This window comes from Sylvia atricapilla, chromosome 9 (genome assembly GCF_009819655.1).
Source record: "Sylvia atricapilla isolate bSylAtr1 chromosome 9, bSylAtr1.pri, whole genome shotgun sequence".
NCBI lineage: Eukaryota > Metazoa > Chordata > Aves > Passeriformes > Sylviidae > Sylvia > Sylvia atricapilla.
Genome location: NC_089148.1, coordinates 14,760,856 through 14,778,287, shown reverse-complemented (window position 1 = coordinate 14,778,287; position 17,432 = coordinate 14,760,856). Strand labels below are relative to the sequence as shown.

The 17,432-nt window shown below is 57.2% G+C and overlaps 1 protein-coding gene and 2 long non-coding RNA genes across 5 annotated transcripts; 1 reads left to right on the top strand and 2 right to left on the bottom strand.

The window, feature by feature from the left end:
• Positions 1–6,789: 6,789 nt before the first annotated feature.
• LOC136364879 (uncharacterized) lies at positions 6,790–9,788 on the bottom strand. Of its 2 annotated transcripts, none has more exons than XR_010744219.1 (2): positions 8,718–9,788; positions 6,790–8,297 (listed from the first exon to the last, which is right to left on the bottom strand). It is a non-coding gene; the product is annotated as an uncharacterized lncRNA (long non-coding RNA). The 2 variants fall into 2 exon arrangements; XR_010744220.1 differs by having other exon boundaries at positions 6,790–7,203.
• LOC136364876 (Krueppel-like factor 2) lies at positions 9,652–17,306 on the top strand. 2 transcript variants are annotated; one of them, XM_066325003.1, is made up of 3 exons: positions 9,652–9,847; positions 14,150–15,125; positions 15,934–17,306. In XM_066325003.1, exons 1-3 carry the CDS (start codon positions 9,692–9,694, stop codon positions 16,107–16,109), a joined length of 1,308 nt encoding a protein of 435 aa, XP_066181100.1. In that variant the 5' UTR covers positions 9,652–9,691; the 3' UTR covers positions 16,110–17,306. The 2 variants fall into 2 exon arrangements, with proteins under 2 accessions (XP_066181100.1, XP_066181101.1); XM_066325004.1 differs by lacking the exon at positions 9,652–9,847 and adding an exon at positions 13,676–13,901.
• On the bottom strand, positions 10,588–13,358 carry LOC136364880 (uncharacterized). Its single transcript, XR_010744221.1, has 2 exons — positions 12,021–13,358; positions 10,588–11,824 (listed from the first exon to the last, which is right to left on the bottom strand). It is a non-coding gene; the product is annotated as an uncharacterized lncRNA (long non-coding RNA).
• Positions 17,307–17,432: the final 126 nt, after the last annotated feature.

Here is a 17,432-nt window from a genome sequence, read left to right as displayed (position 1 = left end):
GGGGAGTGAGAGTCAAGAGGTGAAACTGTAGCAGGTAGGAACATCTAGGGACAGAGAGCACCCTCTGGACCACAGGCAGTGAAAGGCAGGAGGGCAGGAAGCTGTGGGGTCAAAGTGACTCAGGTGCGAGTCATGGTCAAAGAAAAGGTGAGATGCTTGGATAAGAACCGCAGCTGACTCAGAGTTTCCACCTCTTTCAGAGGGTGACCACAGAGAATGGCCAGGGAATATTTGGTACCCCCTTTGCTTGGAGGCAGTGTTGGGAGGAGGTGGCAATTGTACCCCAATGCCTTTGGGAACCCAGAGTCCAGATCTGTGGTGGGGAGCAGCACTCACCGACATTCCCCCCGCCCCCCCCCCGGTTCTCTGTTCAGTGTCAGTTCCCGGGGGAATCCCAGCAGGAGCCCAGCAGCCAGCCTGGGAACCTGGGCGGAGAGCCCATGCCTTCCTGGAGTGCCTAGGCAGAGGCTGTTTGAATTAAATAGGAGAGATTTCCCCCTTATTAGCAGGCTATTAATCACATTCAGGTTGGGGTTTTTTTTTTTTTTTGTGCTTTTTTTTTTTAATTGAGCTGTTGCACAACAGGTTGAGTAACAGCCTAATAACAGGCTGTAAATCTCAGTTTGCTCTTGGGAGATTACAGATGTTAATAGCAGATAATGACCCACAACTCACGAGCTTCTCCTCGCCCCCACCTCTTTGATCCCTCTTCCCCTCCCCTCACTGTACCCAGCCTCCCAGCAGGGCTGCAGGGAGACCCCCCAAAATGCAAACCACCCTGTAATCCCCCCTATCACCACCACTCAGCAGACCTGGGGTCCAACTTCCTACTTCTCACTGCCTACCCCACCAGTTCCCACCACCCACAACGTCTCCTGCAGCTCCCAACCATCACCTGTGCTGTCACCCCACTCTTCTCTGGAGCGCTGGTTTTGGGGTCCTTGGCTCTGTGCGATGGTCCATGAAATGCATCTTTAGCCATGGGAGTGCAGGGAGAAGCAAAGCATCGGTGCCTCTGCTTTCTTGTCTTTGCATCAGTGCTCCTGCAGGCTGTGGGTGCTGGCTGGGAGCTGGGTGCCTTGCAGGACTTGTGCAGGACAGTTTGGTCCGGCAGGCCTTGGCCCCAGCCCCCAGCCTGCTCCTGCCAGACCGTGGGCATCATCTCATGTCCTCCCTGCTGCAATCGGTGTGGGGGGCCAAGCCTCATGCACACTCAGGGTCTGCTCTTGGGCTTGCTGCCACCCTGGTTGTGGCAAGACCAGAGCACATCACACGCTGCAGGAGGCTGTTGATCTGTAGGGACCCACTTGCTGCCACAGCAGCTGTGCAGGGGAGCTAAACTCCACGGAACCTCCTGGGAGAGGGTTCCAAAGCCAGTCCCCATCCCACCTCCTGCCTACTGCCTCACCCCTACCTGGCCCATCTACCCCTCCCAAACCTGGCCCACAACCCCTTTCCAAAAATGGCAGCTTACAACTGGGACACATCCCAACATGACTTTCCATCTTCCCAGGATGCAATCAAATGTTTCCTGCATCCTTCCCCCAGGATGTGCACATCTCAGCAAGCCCTGGGGCAGCCGGGTGAGGTGTTGGCTGAGTAGGGCTCTGCTCAGCCCCAGGTACTGCTCTGGAGACCAGAACAGTCCCAACAGGACTTCTCCTCTTCCTGTCCCATGCACTGGTTGGGAGCAGGAGGATGGAGGGACCCTGTGGAAGAGACTGGGGATTCCTCTCAAGAGGGTGGAAAAGCAGGGGAAAAGGAGCGGAGGATGACTTTATTTTCCCCTATCCTGAATCTGGCACCATCAAGCCAGGGCATGGGAACAGGGTGTCAATGGTGCAGCCTCGGCCATGGGGTATGGCATCCCCCAGGCTCAGGGGATATCCCTCATGGGTGGCAGCCAGCCTGGCCAGTATCCACCCCCCCCAGCATCCCAAAGGATCTGGGCCTATGGAGGGAGCAGGGGCTGGCAATAGGAATGGGATGGATTGCAGGAGGAGTCACCCAGCAGGCAGGGCTGGTGAGGGTAGTGAGTCACTGCCAGCTTTCCCTGCCAGGGTGGGACTGCTGCAGCCACCTGGCATCCCACTGGTTGCACTGGGAGCACCAAACCACCAGCAGGCAAGAAAAAACACCACTTTTCCCCAAGAGCTCCCCATGGGCATGGGGGGTGGTGGGTGGGGGCACAGCTCTTGTTCATGCCAGGAGCCCATCCCCATCTCCAGCAGGCCAGGTCAGACTTGGCTCAGCCATTGGCGAGGCCCATCCTTTGTACAGGCACTTGAGGGCCCCACCCCACTCCTTGCCAAAGGGTGCAGACGTCTGGAGGGTGCTGTGTCCCCCCTGAGGCCAGGCAGACCCCAGTGCCAGCGCTCCTGGCACACTGTGTGTACCCAGGCCCTGTGTACACATCAGCACCATATGGCAACGGTCCCTGGCGCCACGAGCCGGGTATGGACAAGGATGGGGAAGCAGCTGTGTTTGCCATGAGCAGTGACTGCTGGCCACAAGCTGTGGGCCAGCGCCCTGGATGGCACTGAGCCAGAGCAGACAGCACCCCTGTGCCTTTCAGTAGGTGCCCTCATGTCCTCCCAGGAGCACTGTGCTGTTCCTTCAGCACACCTAGACCCTGCCGTGGATTGACCGGAGGAGAGCTGTAGCCAGGAGCCCATCCAGAGAGGTCATGGTCTCCAGAACCTGCCTATGGCAAGGATTATGCAGTGACCCAAGGGGACTCTAGGGTCTGTTGCTTCAAGTTTGCCTGCTTTTCACTGTTTGCATTTCTTCTCATGCAGCTTCAAGTAAACTATGTTTTAGATTTGTTTACTGACTTCTCCTCTGAGAGGAGAAAGATGATTGATGGTGATGTTCACCAACGAGGTCGGAGAGGTGGCTACCTGTGTAGCCAATCTTGGCCTGCTTGTAAAACTGTATATATATGGAGTCAGAAAAAAATAAAGTAAAGAGCTTTCCTACTTGACCTCCTGCTGCCTGCTTCATCCTTTCGTGTCGCTAGCAGTGACAAGCCAGCCCATGGTGTGGGAGCACCCAGTGCATGATTCTGGATTCAGGAATGGCTCAGGTCTGTCCTGCCTGCAGGTGCAGTGTGATGCCACCTTGGGCAGTGTCCTCTCTTCTCCCAGGGAAGGTTCTCTGTGGTGACCCTGGGGGTGCAGAGGATGAACAAGGACGAAAGCACTTTCCCAGGAGGAGGAGATGCTGGTTGGTCTACAAGTATGCCTTGGGGGATGTAGCAGCCCCAGCCAGGGCACCCTGAGGTGATGGCTGAACCACCCAGCTGAGCCTCCAGCATCCAGCACCCAGTTACATGGATACCAAGCAACACTCTCCCTGCTGGTACGTGACACCAGGGCTGCCAGTCCTTTCTCTAGGGACACCTCTCAGTGGGATGAAGATGGTGCCACTCCCTGGTGCAGAGAATGTGGGGCAGGGCTGCCTCAGCCAGTTTCCTTTCGGATGCTATTAGTAACCCCGTTAATGAGTCACAATGTTTGTGGGTGCTCCTGTCCTGTGCTGGCCCCATGGTTCCCTCAGGTCAGTGGCGGGGGCTCTGGCCCCCTCCCCAGTCTCTCCATGGTCATGTTCCTCCACAACATGAATGGAGACAAAAGAAGCCCTACAGGGAGGGAAACTACAGCGGTGGGGGAGTGACCATGCTCTATGGGGCTTTAAGCAGCCTGGTCTAGTGGAAGGTGTCCCTGCCCATGGCAGGCGGTTGGAACTAGACGATCTTTAAGGTCTCTTTCAACCCACATCATTCTGTGATCCTATGAGAGGGTTGCAGGCAAGGATGCAACAGTGGCCCCCATGCTGCACTCAAGGAAGGCTGATGGCCCTTCATCATTCCTTTTTCTTGGACTTCCCCCAGCCACGGCTCCCCAGGAGAGGGGTGACGGGCACTCCGGCAGTGATGAAAGGCTGGCCCAGGGGAGGTTTGTGGCCGCGAGGCTTCTATAAGGGAGCCGGGGATCTTTGATGTGCAGAGCCCCGGCCGCTGATTGCATTAGCGCGTTTAGTGCCCGAGCAGGCTCCCAGCTCCGCTATCAGGAGCAGACGGGCCGCTAAAGGGCCCAGCTCCATTTTAGATGCAAATGACCCTGCAATTGTGTACTTGGGGGGCAGAAGAATCCCCGCACATCACCGTCGGTGGAAGCAGACCTGGCTGGAGACTAAAAGTTCCAGATGGCTGGAGTGCCTGTAATAGTCCCATTGATGGCTCCGGTCCGGGAGCTTTCCTTCCCGGAATCAGCTTCTTGACGGGAAGTGCGGATTCCCGGAGCAATCTCCCACCATCCCCACCACCAGCCGGGGCTGCCTGCATGTCCCCCTGCCTGACACTAATGTCCCCGGGGCAGGCGGCCCAGGCTTTGAAGTGCATCAGATTGGGCTTAGTGGGAAGGTACAGCCACCTGACCCACACCGGAGGGCTGGAGGAGGCGGTGCCCCTTCCCGGGGCACAGATGATGTGGGGGAGGTGACCAGGCATGGCCGGGTACCCCCCGTGCCTGCTGTGTCCCCGTGGGCACCAAGTGAATTGCAACAGGTTTGCTGGGGCAAAGCCGGGTTCAAGTAAATCTTGACTTCCTAAGTCCACCCAAGGGCTAAGAGCGAGGTGGAGAGAGCTCTGCAGTGCCACAGAACCTCACTTCAGCCCCTTAGAAACTCCCCTTGCCCCCCAGCATCCTCCCCTTGAGAACAGAGGGATGCAGGGTCATGCACGGGGGCACAGTGGGGCCAGGGTAGGCAGAGCAGCCTCCTCACCATCACATGTGCCTTGACTTCAGTCAGGCCTCATTCATTTTATATATCTGGGAGGAGAGATGGATTTAGGGCAATCATTCCTGGGAAAGCCCCCAGGCTCCCTATACCCCTCACAGTGTGTAGGGTGCTGGCAGAGGCAAGAGGGGCTGAATCAACATGGTGTGGAGCAGGAGACCTTGGTATCCTGCAAAGTGCCTCGTGGTCACTGCAATTTTCCAAAATAAGAAGACAGGCGAGCAGGTGCACAGGACACAACCTCCATGTCCATTCCTGTAAAATCATATGGCTCTGCTTTGATGTGGGTGGAAAATTCCCTGTTTGGCTGTGGATCTGCAGGGTTGGGGACTCCATCATTGGCTACTCTCAGTGAGGGACTAAAAGGGTGTTTTTTGGAAAGATTTTTCCACTCTTGATTGGGGAGGTGACATCCTAACTTTATTTTCCTTTCCATGCTGGGACACGTGCCAGTGGGGCCAACGGGTCCCTGGGGGGACACACCTCACTGAGCTGACACATGGGAGGTAGTGGTGGAGCAGGACTGAGGCACATCAGGAAAGATGGAGCCAGGGAAAATGGAGGCCACTGGAGGCTGGGTTTGGGCCCAAGGCTGTTTGCCCATAGCCAGAACACGTGCTGAGGTCGGGCAGGGAGCCGGCTTGGCTGTGGATTTTAAAATAGAACCTTGTCTGCCAAGGACCCTCCTACTCTGCCACAGGCTGGGTGGATCCTTGCCCCACTGTGCACCTTGTGCTGCTGGCGCAGTGCTGCACGCCTGGCCGGCTCCTCTCCAGCGCTGCAGCTGCGGCGGGGCCGCGAGGCAGGGAGCGGTGTGCTGGCTGTGCCTGCCACACGCCTGGCCATGGCTGTGCACCAGCCCAGCTCAGGGACAAACAGCCTGTGGCCACCCCTAGGCACTGTCCAGCCAAGAGACACTTATCCCCAGTTATCCTCTGGGCAGGGTTACTGCCCAGCTGGAGAGGAGCATCTCCATCTCCTGGCATTGTCCCCAGCAGATGAGTGTTCCAGGGACCAGTCATCTAAGTGATCTCTGCTTGGGACCACAACTGTGGGATGGCGTTGCCTCTTCTGCCTACTTCCCAAAAAGTGCTGGCTTAGGGCAGAAGCAAACAGGGTATGCCATACCAGAGCCACCCGGGGAGCGAGGAGGAGAGTGCGGTGTGAGTTCCAGGTCTGAAAAAGCTCAGGCTTTCCCTAGTCTCTGTCCCAGGATATTGACCCAATATCCCACAGGCTGCAGAAGCCAAATAGGTCCCGTCTGGAGCAAAATCTTATGAGAACCAACCCTCCAAGAAACCTGGTGCCCTGCCAGCCATGTGGAAAGCTGAGGGATTGAAGGCTGGAATAAGGATCTTCCTTTGTCTTTTTGGATGTGGGTGCTGCTCGGAGGGGACACCAGCAGCCAGGCAGAAGCTCTGCTGGAGTTGGGATGCTGTGGCCTTCACTTGACTGCCTGCGGCACTGTGTGCACACTCCTCTGTGGATGAGTTTGTGAACTTCCTGGGGATTATGCTTGCACCATGAATCTTCAAAACTTCATGGCTACTCCATCCCCAAAAATAGCAGTTGCCCCAGGGAAGGGGAGGGTGGCATTCCAGCTCTGGGTATGCAGCAATCCTTCTTCATTGCTCTCCTGCCTGAACTGACTTATGTCTATCCATCCTTGGATGAAGAGTACCCAGAGGTCCCCTCCATCCCCACTGTCCCCAGTACACACAGGCACAGCCAGCACTGCCAGGGAAGGTGACACAGCTGGTTCTCTCTGGGTGACTCATGCTGAAATACATGACGTTCACCATATTTCAGGGCTTTCAGCTTGGATGAGAAAAACATCAGGGCGTAAGAAAGTTTCTTTGCAAACTGCTTTTAAAACACTGGAGGGACTTCTCTGACTTGCTCAGGCTCTACATTTTTGGGGGAGAAAAGTAGCCCTTTTAACAAACAAATACTTTAGATAGTTCATAATATGAAAAATAGATGATTAAGTAACATGTTTTGCCTTGATTTATTAAAAAAAAAACCTCAAACAAACAAATCCCAAAAGACCATCTGGGTCCATCCCAAACAGCTCCTGGCTGTACATGATGAGCAGCTAGAGCATGGCCCTTCAGCTGGACATGCTGACTCCAACATCTCCTCCCTTCACCTGGCCCCTTTGGCTGAGCTTCTGTGTCGGGCCAGGGAGCCATGTGGCCACTGTGCCTGCTTGCTGCTTGCCTGCCCAGAGGGCCATGCCATGGCCATACCCAGCAGTACTGCCCATCCCAGCACAGCTCTCCCAGCAGTTCAGTGTGGTTTCGCTGCTGCATTTGCTCGCAGGGTTATCTGCTCTGGAACTGGTGTTGGTTTTGGCACACAGCTCCGGGACCACACCTACTATTTAAATACCACAGCCAAGGGCTTGGAGGGAAAAAAAAAAAAAAAAAAAAAATGGGGAAAGAAAGAAAACGAATATGAAATATTTGTTGCGGTTTGGAGATACACACACGCATGTACACACAACACAAACACACCAGCCTGGCTCCGGATTGCTGGCAGTCGAGGAAGGAAGACTCTGGCTAAGATTGTCTTCAAAACCACCCTGGCGGCAGAGTCTGCTGAAGGGAAACCCTTTGGGCCAAAATTAGTGCCTGCCACATGCCAAGCTGGAGCGTGCACTGACCTGGGCTGGGGAAGTCGGGGCAGCCCCAGCGGCACAGCTGGGGCCAGGGAGCCATGCCAGCCCTTCCCGGGTGGCTGCCCTCCTGCCAGGCTACAAAAAGCTGGGGAAAGGGTGCAAGAGATAGAAATCTCCAGGGATGCAGTGCTTGTGGGGCTGGGAGGGTTTTTCCACCACAACATCATGGAATGTTGTCCTAGAAATGCCCATTGGGGTGGCAGCACTTGCAGTGAGTCTGGGAGTGGAGACAGGCAGCACTACCACTTGGTGCTGGCTTGGGATAAATGGGTGCCCAGTAGCTAAGGATGGGCTGGGGCTGGAAACAAGGAGGACAGATGTCCCATGGGAGCAGATGTCCTCACTGGGACAGGTCTAGCTGTACTGTTTCCCCATGTTGGACCTAGTGAGGCAGCTTCTGGCATGAAGCCACAGCAAGGCAGCCCAAGAGGCGCTGGGTGGCTGTGACACACCATGCCATGCTGTGCCACGTTGTGCCATGCAGTGAGGCCTGCCGAGGCGGCTGGGGCAGGTGGATTACCGCACCTTCCTTTCCCCAGGCCCCTTCGTGGAGAAGTTTTCCTGATGATCTCACTGGATGCACATTTCTAAATCGTTTGGTTGATTGTTTCATCATCGGAGGTCAATTAAAGAGAAGGCAAGTTCCTGTCACCCTGCTCCGAACCCCTTCACTGCCAGAGCCCCAGAACAAAGGGAGGAATTGGGCTTGGGCTCAGCAGCTTGGATTCCCATTTGATTATTTCCAACAAGGGAGTGAATCTATTTTGGAGACGGTATTCCCAGGGGATGAGCTCACCGGTGCAGAGCATGAGCAAGGCTGGGGATAAAAAAAAAGTAATACAGCCTTTTGTAATGTGTTGGAAACCTATTTACTACCAGGAGGCTGGGTAATTAAATGCCACTTCCTGGAGCAGAATGAAGCACCCTGTGTAATGCCAGTGCAGAGGGCTCTTGACACAGGGTGGCCACTGATCCTGCCAGACGCCCCACTAGTGTCACGGGTGGGAGGATGAACTTTTGTGGGCTGCTTCTGTAAAACCACTGCAGCAGCCACATGTGGCTGGCTGTGATTGATTCCAGCAGCCTGTGCCATAGTGGTGGCCTTGGTGCAGTGTCCCAGGAGCATGGGGTGGTGGCAGGATGAGTTTTCCATGCAATGCACTACGGTGTGTGATTTACACTGGCAGTGTGGCTCTAGGCGGATAGCTGCACGAGAGGAATAACAAAACCAAATTACCTGGAAAAAAGTTTCCACACAGAGTTCTCCAGCTCCTTGCTTGTTCTGTGGTCACCTGGGCTGTCCCCCACTGCCTCACACCGAGCTGTGTCCCCATGGGTGCCAGTGACTCATGGTGCAGACCGTTCACTCAACCCCATCCCACAGCTCCCGTTGGAAAATTGTTCCTCCACTGGCCCAGCAGTGACTGGATGCTGCAGCCACACCAGCGCCCAGGCTCTAGGGCTAGCCAGGCTTTCTCCAGGCTGGGAGATGGTGTAAATCTCAGTGGATCAGGTCTGACCAGCACTGGCCTTGGCATCCACATTTTCCTGCCTCTGTGCGTGGCAAGGGAGGTTTTCCCCACTGACTGAGAATCCAGGTTCATTGCAGATGAGTACCTTAGAATATAGCTGGGAGGAGGGATGGACACTGCCCGGAAAAGAGTGGCAGAGATGTTTACCTGTGTCATTTGGAACTTTTGTAGGCAATTTGCTTTCACAGCTATTAATCTCCACACGTGAGAGAAGAGTTCTAACATGCACATCCCCTGGGCACTGCAGCCATATCATGATATGCTCTGCAAAACACCCTGTGCAACTTGCTGGGGCACTTTGTGTTGTAGGGGGTTTTTTTAAGATTAAACCAGAGATGTTGGGAAGAATATCCTGTGTTACTCCTCCTTGTTGCTTACGAGGAACCAGAAAACAGCGATTCCTCCTGTTACTGGAGCTGCTGGGGTGTCACAGGTCTTGTCCAGCACTTTTGTGAGTGGGAAAAGGGAATGGCTCCCATGGCTGTGGTCCAGTCCCAGCTGCTGTGGCTGGGGCCAGAGCTCTGGCCAGGGGGAAGGATGGGCCCCGGGCTGGCACGTGAGCACACGTGTTTGCACGTGAGGCTGCTGCTGCTGCGAGGGCTGTCCGGATGTCTCCAGTGCGTCGCACTGCTGACGGAGCCTGCGGTGTGTGCTATGGGTAGGGACATCTCCTGGCACCATGCTGAGTGCGCTGTCCCTGCCGAGTGGGATACCCCGTCCATTGCAGTGCTGGACCTTGTGGCTCTACGCAGAGCCTGGAGCTTTCAGCTTCCCTGTACCAGTGAAAGTTAAGAAGTGGAGGAAAAACGTTGCTGTATGTTATAGAGGAAGAGAGGTAAAAAGGGCAGGAAATTTGCACCATGTCCATTTCCCCTTGGCCCCCGGCCGCTGCTCATTCCGGATTCGGGATTTGCGTAGGCAGAGTTAAAAATAACAGGGGTATATAAAGAGGGACGGAGAGGGCTGCGCTGGCCCCGCAGCCACCAGGGCACAGTCAGGCAGCAGGCAGAGATCAAAGCAGGATGCGGTCCCGGCGATGCAGTGGGGCTGGGAGTGTGTGCGGGGTCTGGGGCTGCCGCTGGGTTGCTTTGCCAGGGTGTAGGATGCCAAGATCTGCCAGCCTGGCAGCCTCCTGGCCAAGCGGCTGGGCAGCACCCATGGAAGACGAGGCCACGTAAATTCCCGTAGGCAAAGACATCGCTCGTGGCCCCTGCCCCTCTGTAGGCTTTGCTCTGTGCTGACATTCACTGGGAGCAAACTGCCCCGTCTCCTCTGGCTAGAGAGCTGCGCAGGGAGGCTGGATATGGCCTCCAGCCAAAGTACCCCGCCCTGGGACTGAGCTCCCTGTCGGTGCTGCCGGGGTGCTGCCTGCCTCCCCGAGCCCCTGGCAGCCCCGGTCCTTGGCCGTGCATCCCGGTGCTCCCCAGACCCCAGGGCAGGCAGGGCGGACACAGCAGCTTGCTCGGCCGGTGCAAACGAATCTGCCCTCTGTGCCCTGATAACATTGTGTTTGTTGCGGAGCGGGAAGAGCCTGCCAGCACACGATAAGAGCAGATGACTTTACTCTGGACCTGCTCCGGATTGAATTATGCTTTAATTTCATTTTCAGTTCCTCTTTTCAGGAGGGCAAGGGGGCTTTGGGCATACAGGCAGGTCTGGGAGCTCCTGGACCCTTCTCTAGGCAGGCCAGTACCATGCAGAGGGGAAGACAGAGAGTAAAACCCAGCCTGATTAATTTTCTGCTCTCAGGGATGTAACCCTGGAGTGTCACAATTGTTTAGGGTGATCTATGGTGTGGATCTCCCTGGCACCTCTCATGGAGTCCTCTGTGGAGCTTTTGGGACTTGGGTTTCACCTCTCACTGAAGCAGGAAATCTCTGGGCTGTGATGCTGTTGGAGAGGGGGCACTGGAGATACTCTGAAGGAGAGTCCTTGGGTTCACTCCAGTCTCCCAACTCCAGGTCACAGAACAAAAAGGGATGCAGTGCAGGTGTTTTTCAGTCCCCAATGTTTTGTGGGGTAGAGGACCACTCTGGGTCTCCTGGGAGCCCTGCTGAGCAACCTGGGCACCAATTCCACCTCTGGCAGTGCCACAGGGCATTGTCTCCCTGCCCATCGCACACGTGCAGTGTGCCATTAGGGAGGGTGCCATGGCACTGTGGAAGTGTTGGCCAGGCTGACAATGCTCTTGTTTGGACGGGGCCACCTCTGGCACCATGCTGGGGAAGCCATGCTCCTCACTCCTCTGCTGCCACATGTGCCAAAAGCAAGGATAACCATTAACCCTTTCCTCTTTAGCCATCACCTGAGTGGGTGGCCTTTCCCACCTCCTGTTTGCCCTCTTGCCTGGCTGCTGTTTGATCTCTTGGGATGCCAGCAACTTTACAGTCTGCTGTAGCGGCACCAGAGATAACCCATGTTTCCTAAATGGGCTTCTGTCAACAGTGGGCAGTGCGTGCACTGTCTGCTCCTGCTCACCTCCCATTCACTTAAGAGGGGGCTTCTGTGGCTGAGGGGCTGACAAGGCTGTGGCAGAGAGCCCCTGTGCCCACCTCATGGCTCGCAGCAGGAAAACCCTGCCCGTGACGCACTCCTGGCTCCCTGCACAGTCAGTGCTGGCAGTGCTTGTGTTGTTGTGGTGCCTGGCATGCTGCTGCTCTCCGCCGTGCTGGCCCTCCCACCAGAGCATCAGTAAAAAGAGTTTCCTGGGGAATATCCCACATTTGCAAGAAATATTGGCTGTAAAAACGAAGCTGATCTGTTGGCGACGCCTCTCAAAATAAATCAGCATTGATGCAGGTGCCAAAAGTGCCTGGAAAATGGGAAAACCAAGAGGAATTAGTGTTTGTCTCCTATGGCATCTTCTCTCACTTATCTGTAAAAGTTTGGGGCAGGAACTGCCTTGCTATTAATTATTATTTGGCCAAGAAACAAGTAATGGGATTAACTGGTGACTTGAATAAACTACCCTGGGAAGCAAACTAAAAGTAATTTCAAGTAATACCCACATGCTTCTTTGCCACTTTGGAGGTGACTTTTTCCAAGGAAGGACTTTGGAGCCCATGTGTTTTGATCCAATAGGTGACATTAATAAACCTGCTGCCTTGCTGGCAGACAAGCAGATGGGGCCCAGGAAGCAGCCCAACATGTGCTCTGGAAACCAGGGCAGGGATTCTTGGTAAAAGGGGGAAGATCTGAATTGTTGTTGTTCCACTGGATTACTGAAATAATTTATTGCAATGCTCCACCCTTATAATTAAAGCGTGGTGATGAGAGCAACTGGTAGAGTAGCTTTGGATTCAGAAGCGGCATGTGCATGTGGTGTGTGCACACCTCACCTTTGGTGTTTATATTTGTTTTTTTTTAAATTGACTCCTTGCTTCTGAATAGAGCAGGCAGCAGCCTCAGTTCTTAGAAAGGTATCTGGAGATGAACAGCTCCAGAAAGCAGGGAGACAGGCTCCAAGAGATAAGGGCCATTGCTTCTTGAGGAGCGCAACAGTAGCAGGGCCATTCCTGGTACTGGCTGGATGGGGGCCAAACACAGAAGACCTTGCTGTGAGCCGGACAGGGAGGCAGAGAGCCCCCAGGGACGCCTGCTCAGTGCCCTGGGTTTCTGTGCCGTCATCCAACCAGCCAGAATAGGGTGGGTGACTTGAGTGTCTCCTGTATGGTAGGACAACCTGCTGTCCTTGTGTCCCCTGCCATGGGAAGCCCTCAGGAGGACAGCACTGTCCCAGGGGCCGCTCGGGGTGGGCAGGGTGGGACAGCCGGCCCATGCCCCCTGTGCCGGGGGGATCTGAGACTCAGCCACAGCACTGGTCCCTAGGGAAGGCAGACGAACATATCGTGGGGGCTGTGGGGCGAGATGAGGCGATGCTGGCAGGGTGCCAACCCCCGACGAGCAGTTATCTCCGCTTGCACACGCACCCTGCACGCAGCCAGATGCGAACTGGTACGCTCTGTGCTGCTGATTGCCTCACCGACAGCAGCGGCGCGGGAGGACGCGGCTACACGAGTTCGCTTACATGAAACGAGTGGCGTGGGGGTGTGAGGGAACCGCGGCTCGGCTATCTGCTTCAGCTCCTATGGTTGGCACAAGCGCCCCTTTTTGGGACCGCACCTTCGCTCGCTGACGCGCTCGGTGGCCCCCGTGGCGGGTGTAGTGCCCGGGACACCGGCTGGAATGCTTTTACCTGTACCCCTGCGCCAGACCTCTCCGGCACTCTCTGCCTCTACGCACGGGTGCATGTGACACAGCCATTGCCCCTGCCCCACTCGGGACAGGGTGCCAGGGGACCTCCGGCTCTGCCACCTACAGCCTCCCTCCCCGCTCGTGGTGTGGACAAGGCTTAAGGGCGCCGCTGCCCCGTTCACGTCGCGGGCAGGATTCTGGCCTCCGCGATCCACAACAGCGCCTTTGTCTCTTCTCCCCCGTGGGACACTCCCGCAGAGCAGGGCAGAGCAGAGCGTGGAGACCCCGCCGCTCTGCCCCGTCCTCTCCAGTCCCGCCGGACTCCGAGCGCCGTCGGGGCAGCAGCAACCGCCGACCCCCGCCCGCCGGGGCAGCCTGGCCAGAGGGGGCGTGGCTCGGGCTACAGCAGAGCCAATGGCAAGCGGCAGCGGTGAATATCAATGCGGGGCCGGACCAATCGGGGCGCAGCCATGCTGTTAACAGCTTAGGGGCGCGGGGCGGCGCAGAGCAGCGCTGCTGCCACGGGGAGCGGAGCGGTGCCGGGCTCCGCGCACCGCGCTCCCCCAGCCCGCCCCGGCCCCGCTGCCTGGGCCCGGCTCGCCATGGCGGCGGCCGTGGACGAGAGCGCCCTGCCCTCTATCTCCACTTTCGCCAACTTGATGCCGCTAGAGGAGCGGCCCGCCGACATGCTCCACGTAAGCGCCTGGCACCGGGGAGGGGGTGGCAAGGGGGGATACGTTCCGGGCTGAGGCTCAGCCCGGCTGGGGAGTGGGGGGCGGGCCGCCTTGCTGCCGTCGGAGGGCGCCCCGGGGGCGGCGCAGCGCAAGCCGGAGTGGTGCCGACCCGTCGGACGGGTTGGGGGGAGGCGCGGGCCGCGGTGCTGGGACGGCGGGTGTCGCCGCAACCGTCTCCCCGCCGATCCTGACGCTTCATTGTCCCGCAGAGGATGCTACAGCAGGATGGCCCCGCTACCGTCAAGCGGGAGGAGGACGACCTGGGCAAGTTCGTGGACTTGGACTTCATCCTGGCGCACACCAGCAGTGGCGGGCAGGGGCCGACCGGCCCCAACTACCCCCTTCCCGAGACCCCCGAGAGCTGTGGCACCACCTATGACAGCGACGGCTCGTACTCGACGCCGGGCAAGTTCTCGGCGCCTTACCCCGAGGGCCAAGGCCACAGCTACGTGGCTGAGCTGCTCACCCCGGACCTGCCCGGCCACTACGACCCGCAGCGGAGGGAGTACACGGAGCTGCGGGTGCCCGGCGGCCCCCACCATCACCCTCACCCCCATCACCACCCGCCCCTCCACCCGGCCCTAGCCCGCCCACTGCCCCTGGACCCCGCGCAGTCCTTCGGGCCCCGCATCAAGAAGGAGCAGCCGGAGGAGCGCGCCTGCATGCTGGGGATGTCCGCCCCCGAGTACCTGGCACCGGGCGGTGGCGAGCACAAGCCGCGCGTGGCGCCGGGTCCCGGGCCGGGACCGGTGCCGGGGCCGCCGCTGCCCTACCCGGGCTTCCCCCATGGCCGCTTGGGGCCCCCGGAGGAGCCGCTGCCTGGCGCCGATCCCCACCTCTTGTCCGACCTGCCGCCCCACTACGCCGTGGCCCCGCACCGCTACGCGCCCCACTTCGCCCCCCAGCCGCCACCGCAGTTTCATGGACATTTCAGTGTTTTCAGGGAGCCTCTGAAGGGGCCGGGGCCGGGCCCGGCGGGGCTGCCCGGGCTGCTGGTCACGCCGCCCAACTCGCCGGTGCTGGAGTACTTCCCGGCCGGGGCTCCCCCCGAGGACTGCAAGCCCAAACGCGGCCGCCGCTCGTGGGCGCGCAAGCGAACGGCCACGCACAACTGTGAATACCCGGGCTGCGGCAAGACCTACACCAAGAGCTCGCATCTCAAGGCGCACATGCGGACCCACACAGGTAAGGGCGCGCCGGGCGGGGACGCGCACAGAGGCTCGGGACCTCTGTGGTGTGTGTGTTACCGCGGCACGTGGTGAGACCCGCAAGCGTGGTTCCTGGGGTGTGAAGGGGCGTCGGGGGGGCGGTTTGTTGTCTCGTGGAGAAGCCCCCTGTGGTATGTCAGGGAGTGCGCGGTGGGTTCCCGTGGTGGGGGCTGTGTGAGGGCACCCAGAGATAGCCCGCAGTCGGCATGGGGCTGTGTGCAGGCGCTCTGCGTGTGGGGCAGGGGGCAATGGGGATGGCCCACGAAGTGCTCAGAAGCACCTCCATGGTGGGGCTGGGACATTTGGGGACCAAGGCATGTAGCGAGACGGCTCTTGTGGCGCCTCCAGTTGCTGGCTTCGGGACCCAGGGGTGCCTGAAGTGGTAGGACTTGGGGTCATGAAGAAGCCCTCCACTTGGGCTAGGGACGAACATAACAGGGAGACAGACTGGGCGTTTGTATGATGAGACCCTCTGGCCGAGCTGGGACAGGGCACGTGGTGCCACCCCACAGCAGGGGCACCCACAGTTTGAAGTGAAGCAGGGGCACATAGGAGGGTGCTGTAATGGGGCAAGGATGCCCTATTTGCAGTTGGGAAAGGGCAGAAAAATGGGAGACAGAATGGGAAAGCTGAGCAGGCAGAGGTGCGCAGTGGGGCTCCCATTTCCTAAGGGTGGGGATCAGGGAACCCTCTGGAATAGGGGATGCCGGGCAGGGTAGCATAGAGCTGAAGGCACAGGGAGGATGGGAACCTACAAGCCCATTGACACCCCGTCTCCTCTGCAGGCGAGAAGCCCTACCACTGCACCTGGGAAGGATGTGGCTGGAAATTTGCCCGCTCCGATGAGCTGACCCGCCACTACCGCAAGCACACAGGGCACCGGCCGTTCCAGTGCCACCTCTGCGAGCGGGCTTTCTCTCGTTCAGACCACCTCGCTCTCCATATGAAGCGGCACATGTGAGCCGTGGCTGCGGCCGGACTCGATGTCCCCAGAGCCAGCTCACAGTGTAAATAGCGTCGGGCAAGGGGTGGCAATGGGGAGTAGCCTGGTGACCCAGCCCTCTCCGCTTGTAGTTAACTAGTTTTCTCCTCCTGTCCCTATGAGAGCTGGCCCAGCCAAGTGGTGGGGAAGGGCTGCTTTGGGGATGTATGTGGGGAGCAAAACTACAAGAAACACCTGCCCAGACATCACCACTCAGCTCCCCATGCCTGGAGGGTTCCCCCCAGCCAGATACTCGGTGAATGGGGGGGACTGGTGCATAAGGGATCTGTCCCCAGAACTTCTGGCTTGTATTTGGCATCAGCTAAACCTTCTACCCCCAGATTCTGGCACCCCTCCCCCCACCCCCGCTCTAGGGGCTGTGATGGCTGACTCTGGGCTGCATTTTGGCTGGAGAACATGCCAGTTGGGCACATTGGTTGTGGTGCTGGAAAATGGGTTGCTGGGTGTTTCGGTTGTGATCATCAGAACAAACCTTCTGACCCAAAGCCCAGAGTGGATGGGATGAGGGTGGGATTTGACTGGCTTATGGGTATAAAGGTTTGCAGGTGTTGGCAGCACAGTGTCACCTTGCACAGAGGGCAGGGATGATCCTGTCACCAGCCTGGGACCCCACTGGGCAGTCCAGTCCTGGCCATTCCCAGTTTTCCTCTCAAGAGCCTAAAATGTCTCTCCTGGCTCGTCTACTTTATTTTGTCTTGTCCTTCCCCTCAGGTTGACACCAGGTACTGCTGCAGCTGCCTTCCCCATGCTGCTTTTTTAAATTTAGTATGTAAAGGACAGTGAGTCCAGCTATGAATGCCCAGGTCTCTGCTATACTTGAAACTTTTGTAGGGGGGAGAAGACAAAAAAGAAAGCTCAAAAGAAAATGAGTCTTTTTATGTGCAGCTTCTGCAAAGCAAGTTGTAAATTAAACAAAGCAGTAATATATAATGTTTCTGGTTTTTTTTTTAATGTATTTTTTCTTCCAGCTGGGAACACAGATGAGTCTCAGCTTTGGGAAGTGCACTGTTCCCGTCTGTGTATATTGTTAATTAACATTTCTCTGCTTGGGCACGTTAGGTCTCTTGCACTCTGAAATGTTACTTTTCTTTATATGCAAACTGTTGAAATATTGTGATCTGCTGTATAATAAATAAACAAGATGTAAACATAAAAGGGCCAGGAGAGTTTACTTTAAAGGTTTCTTCTAAGAGGAGAGGGTGAGGCTGAGCTTGTTTGTCAGTAAATATTTACATCGATGTTCATTTCTGCTTAAGTTAGCTGCGGAGGATCGATGGGGAA

Coding starts and splice junctions, on each gene's coding strand:
- LOC136364876 (XM_066325003.1), top strand. CDS start 9,692: ATGCTGAGTGCGCTGTCCCTGCCGAGTGGGATACCCCGTCCATTGCAG. Junction 9,848..14,149: donor TATGTTATAGAGGAAGAGAG/GTAAAAAGGGCA, acceptor ATTGTCCCGCAG/AGGATGCTACAGCAGGATGG. Junction 15,126..15,933: donor GCACATGCGGACCCACACAG/GTAAGGGCGCGC, acceptor TCTCCTCTGCAG/GCGAGAAGCCCTACCACTGC.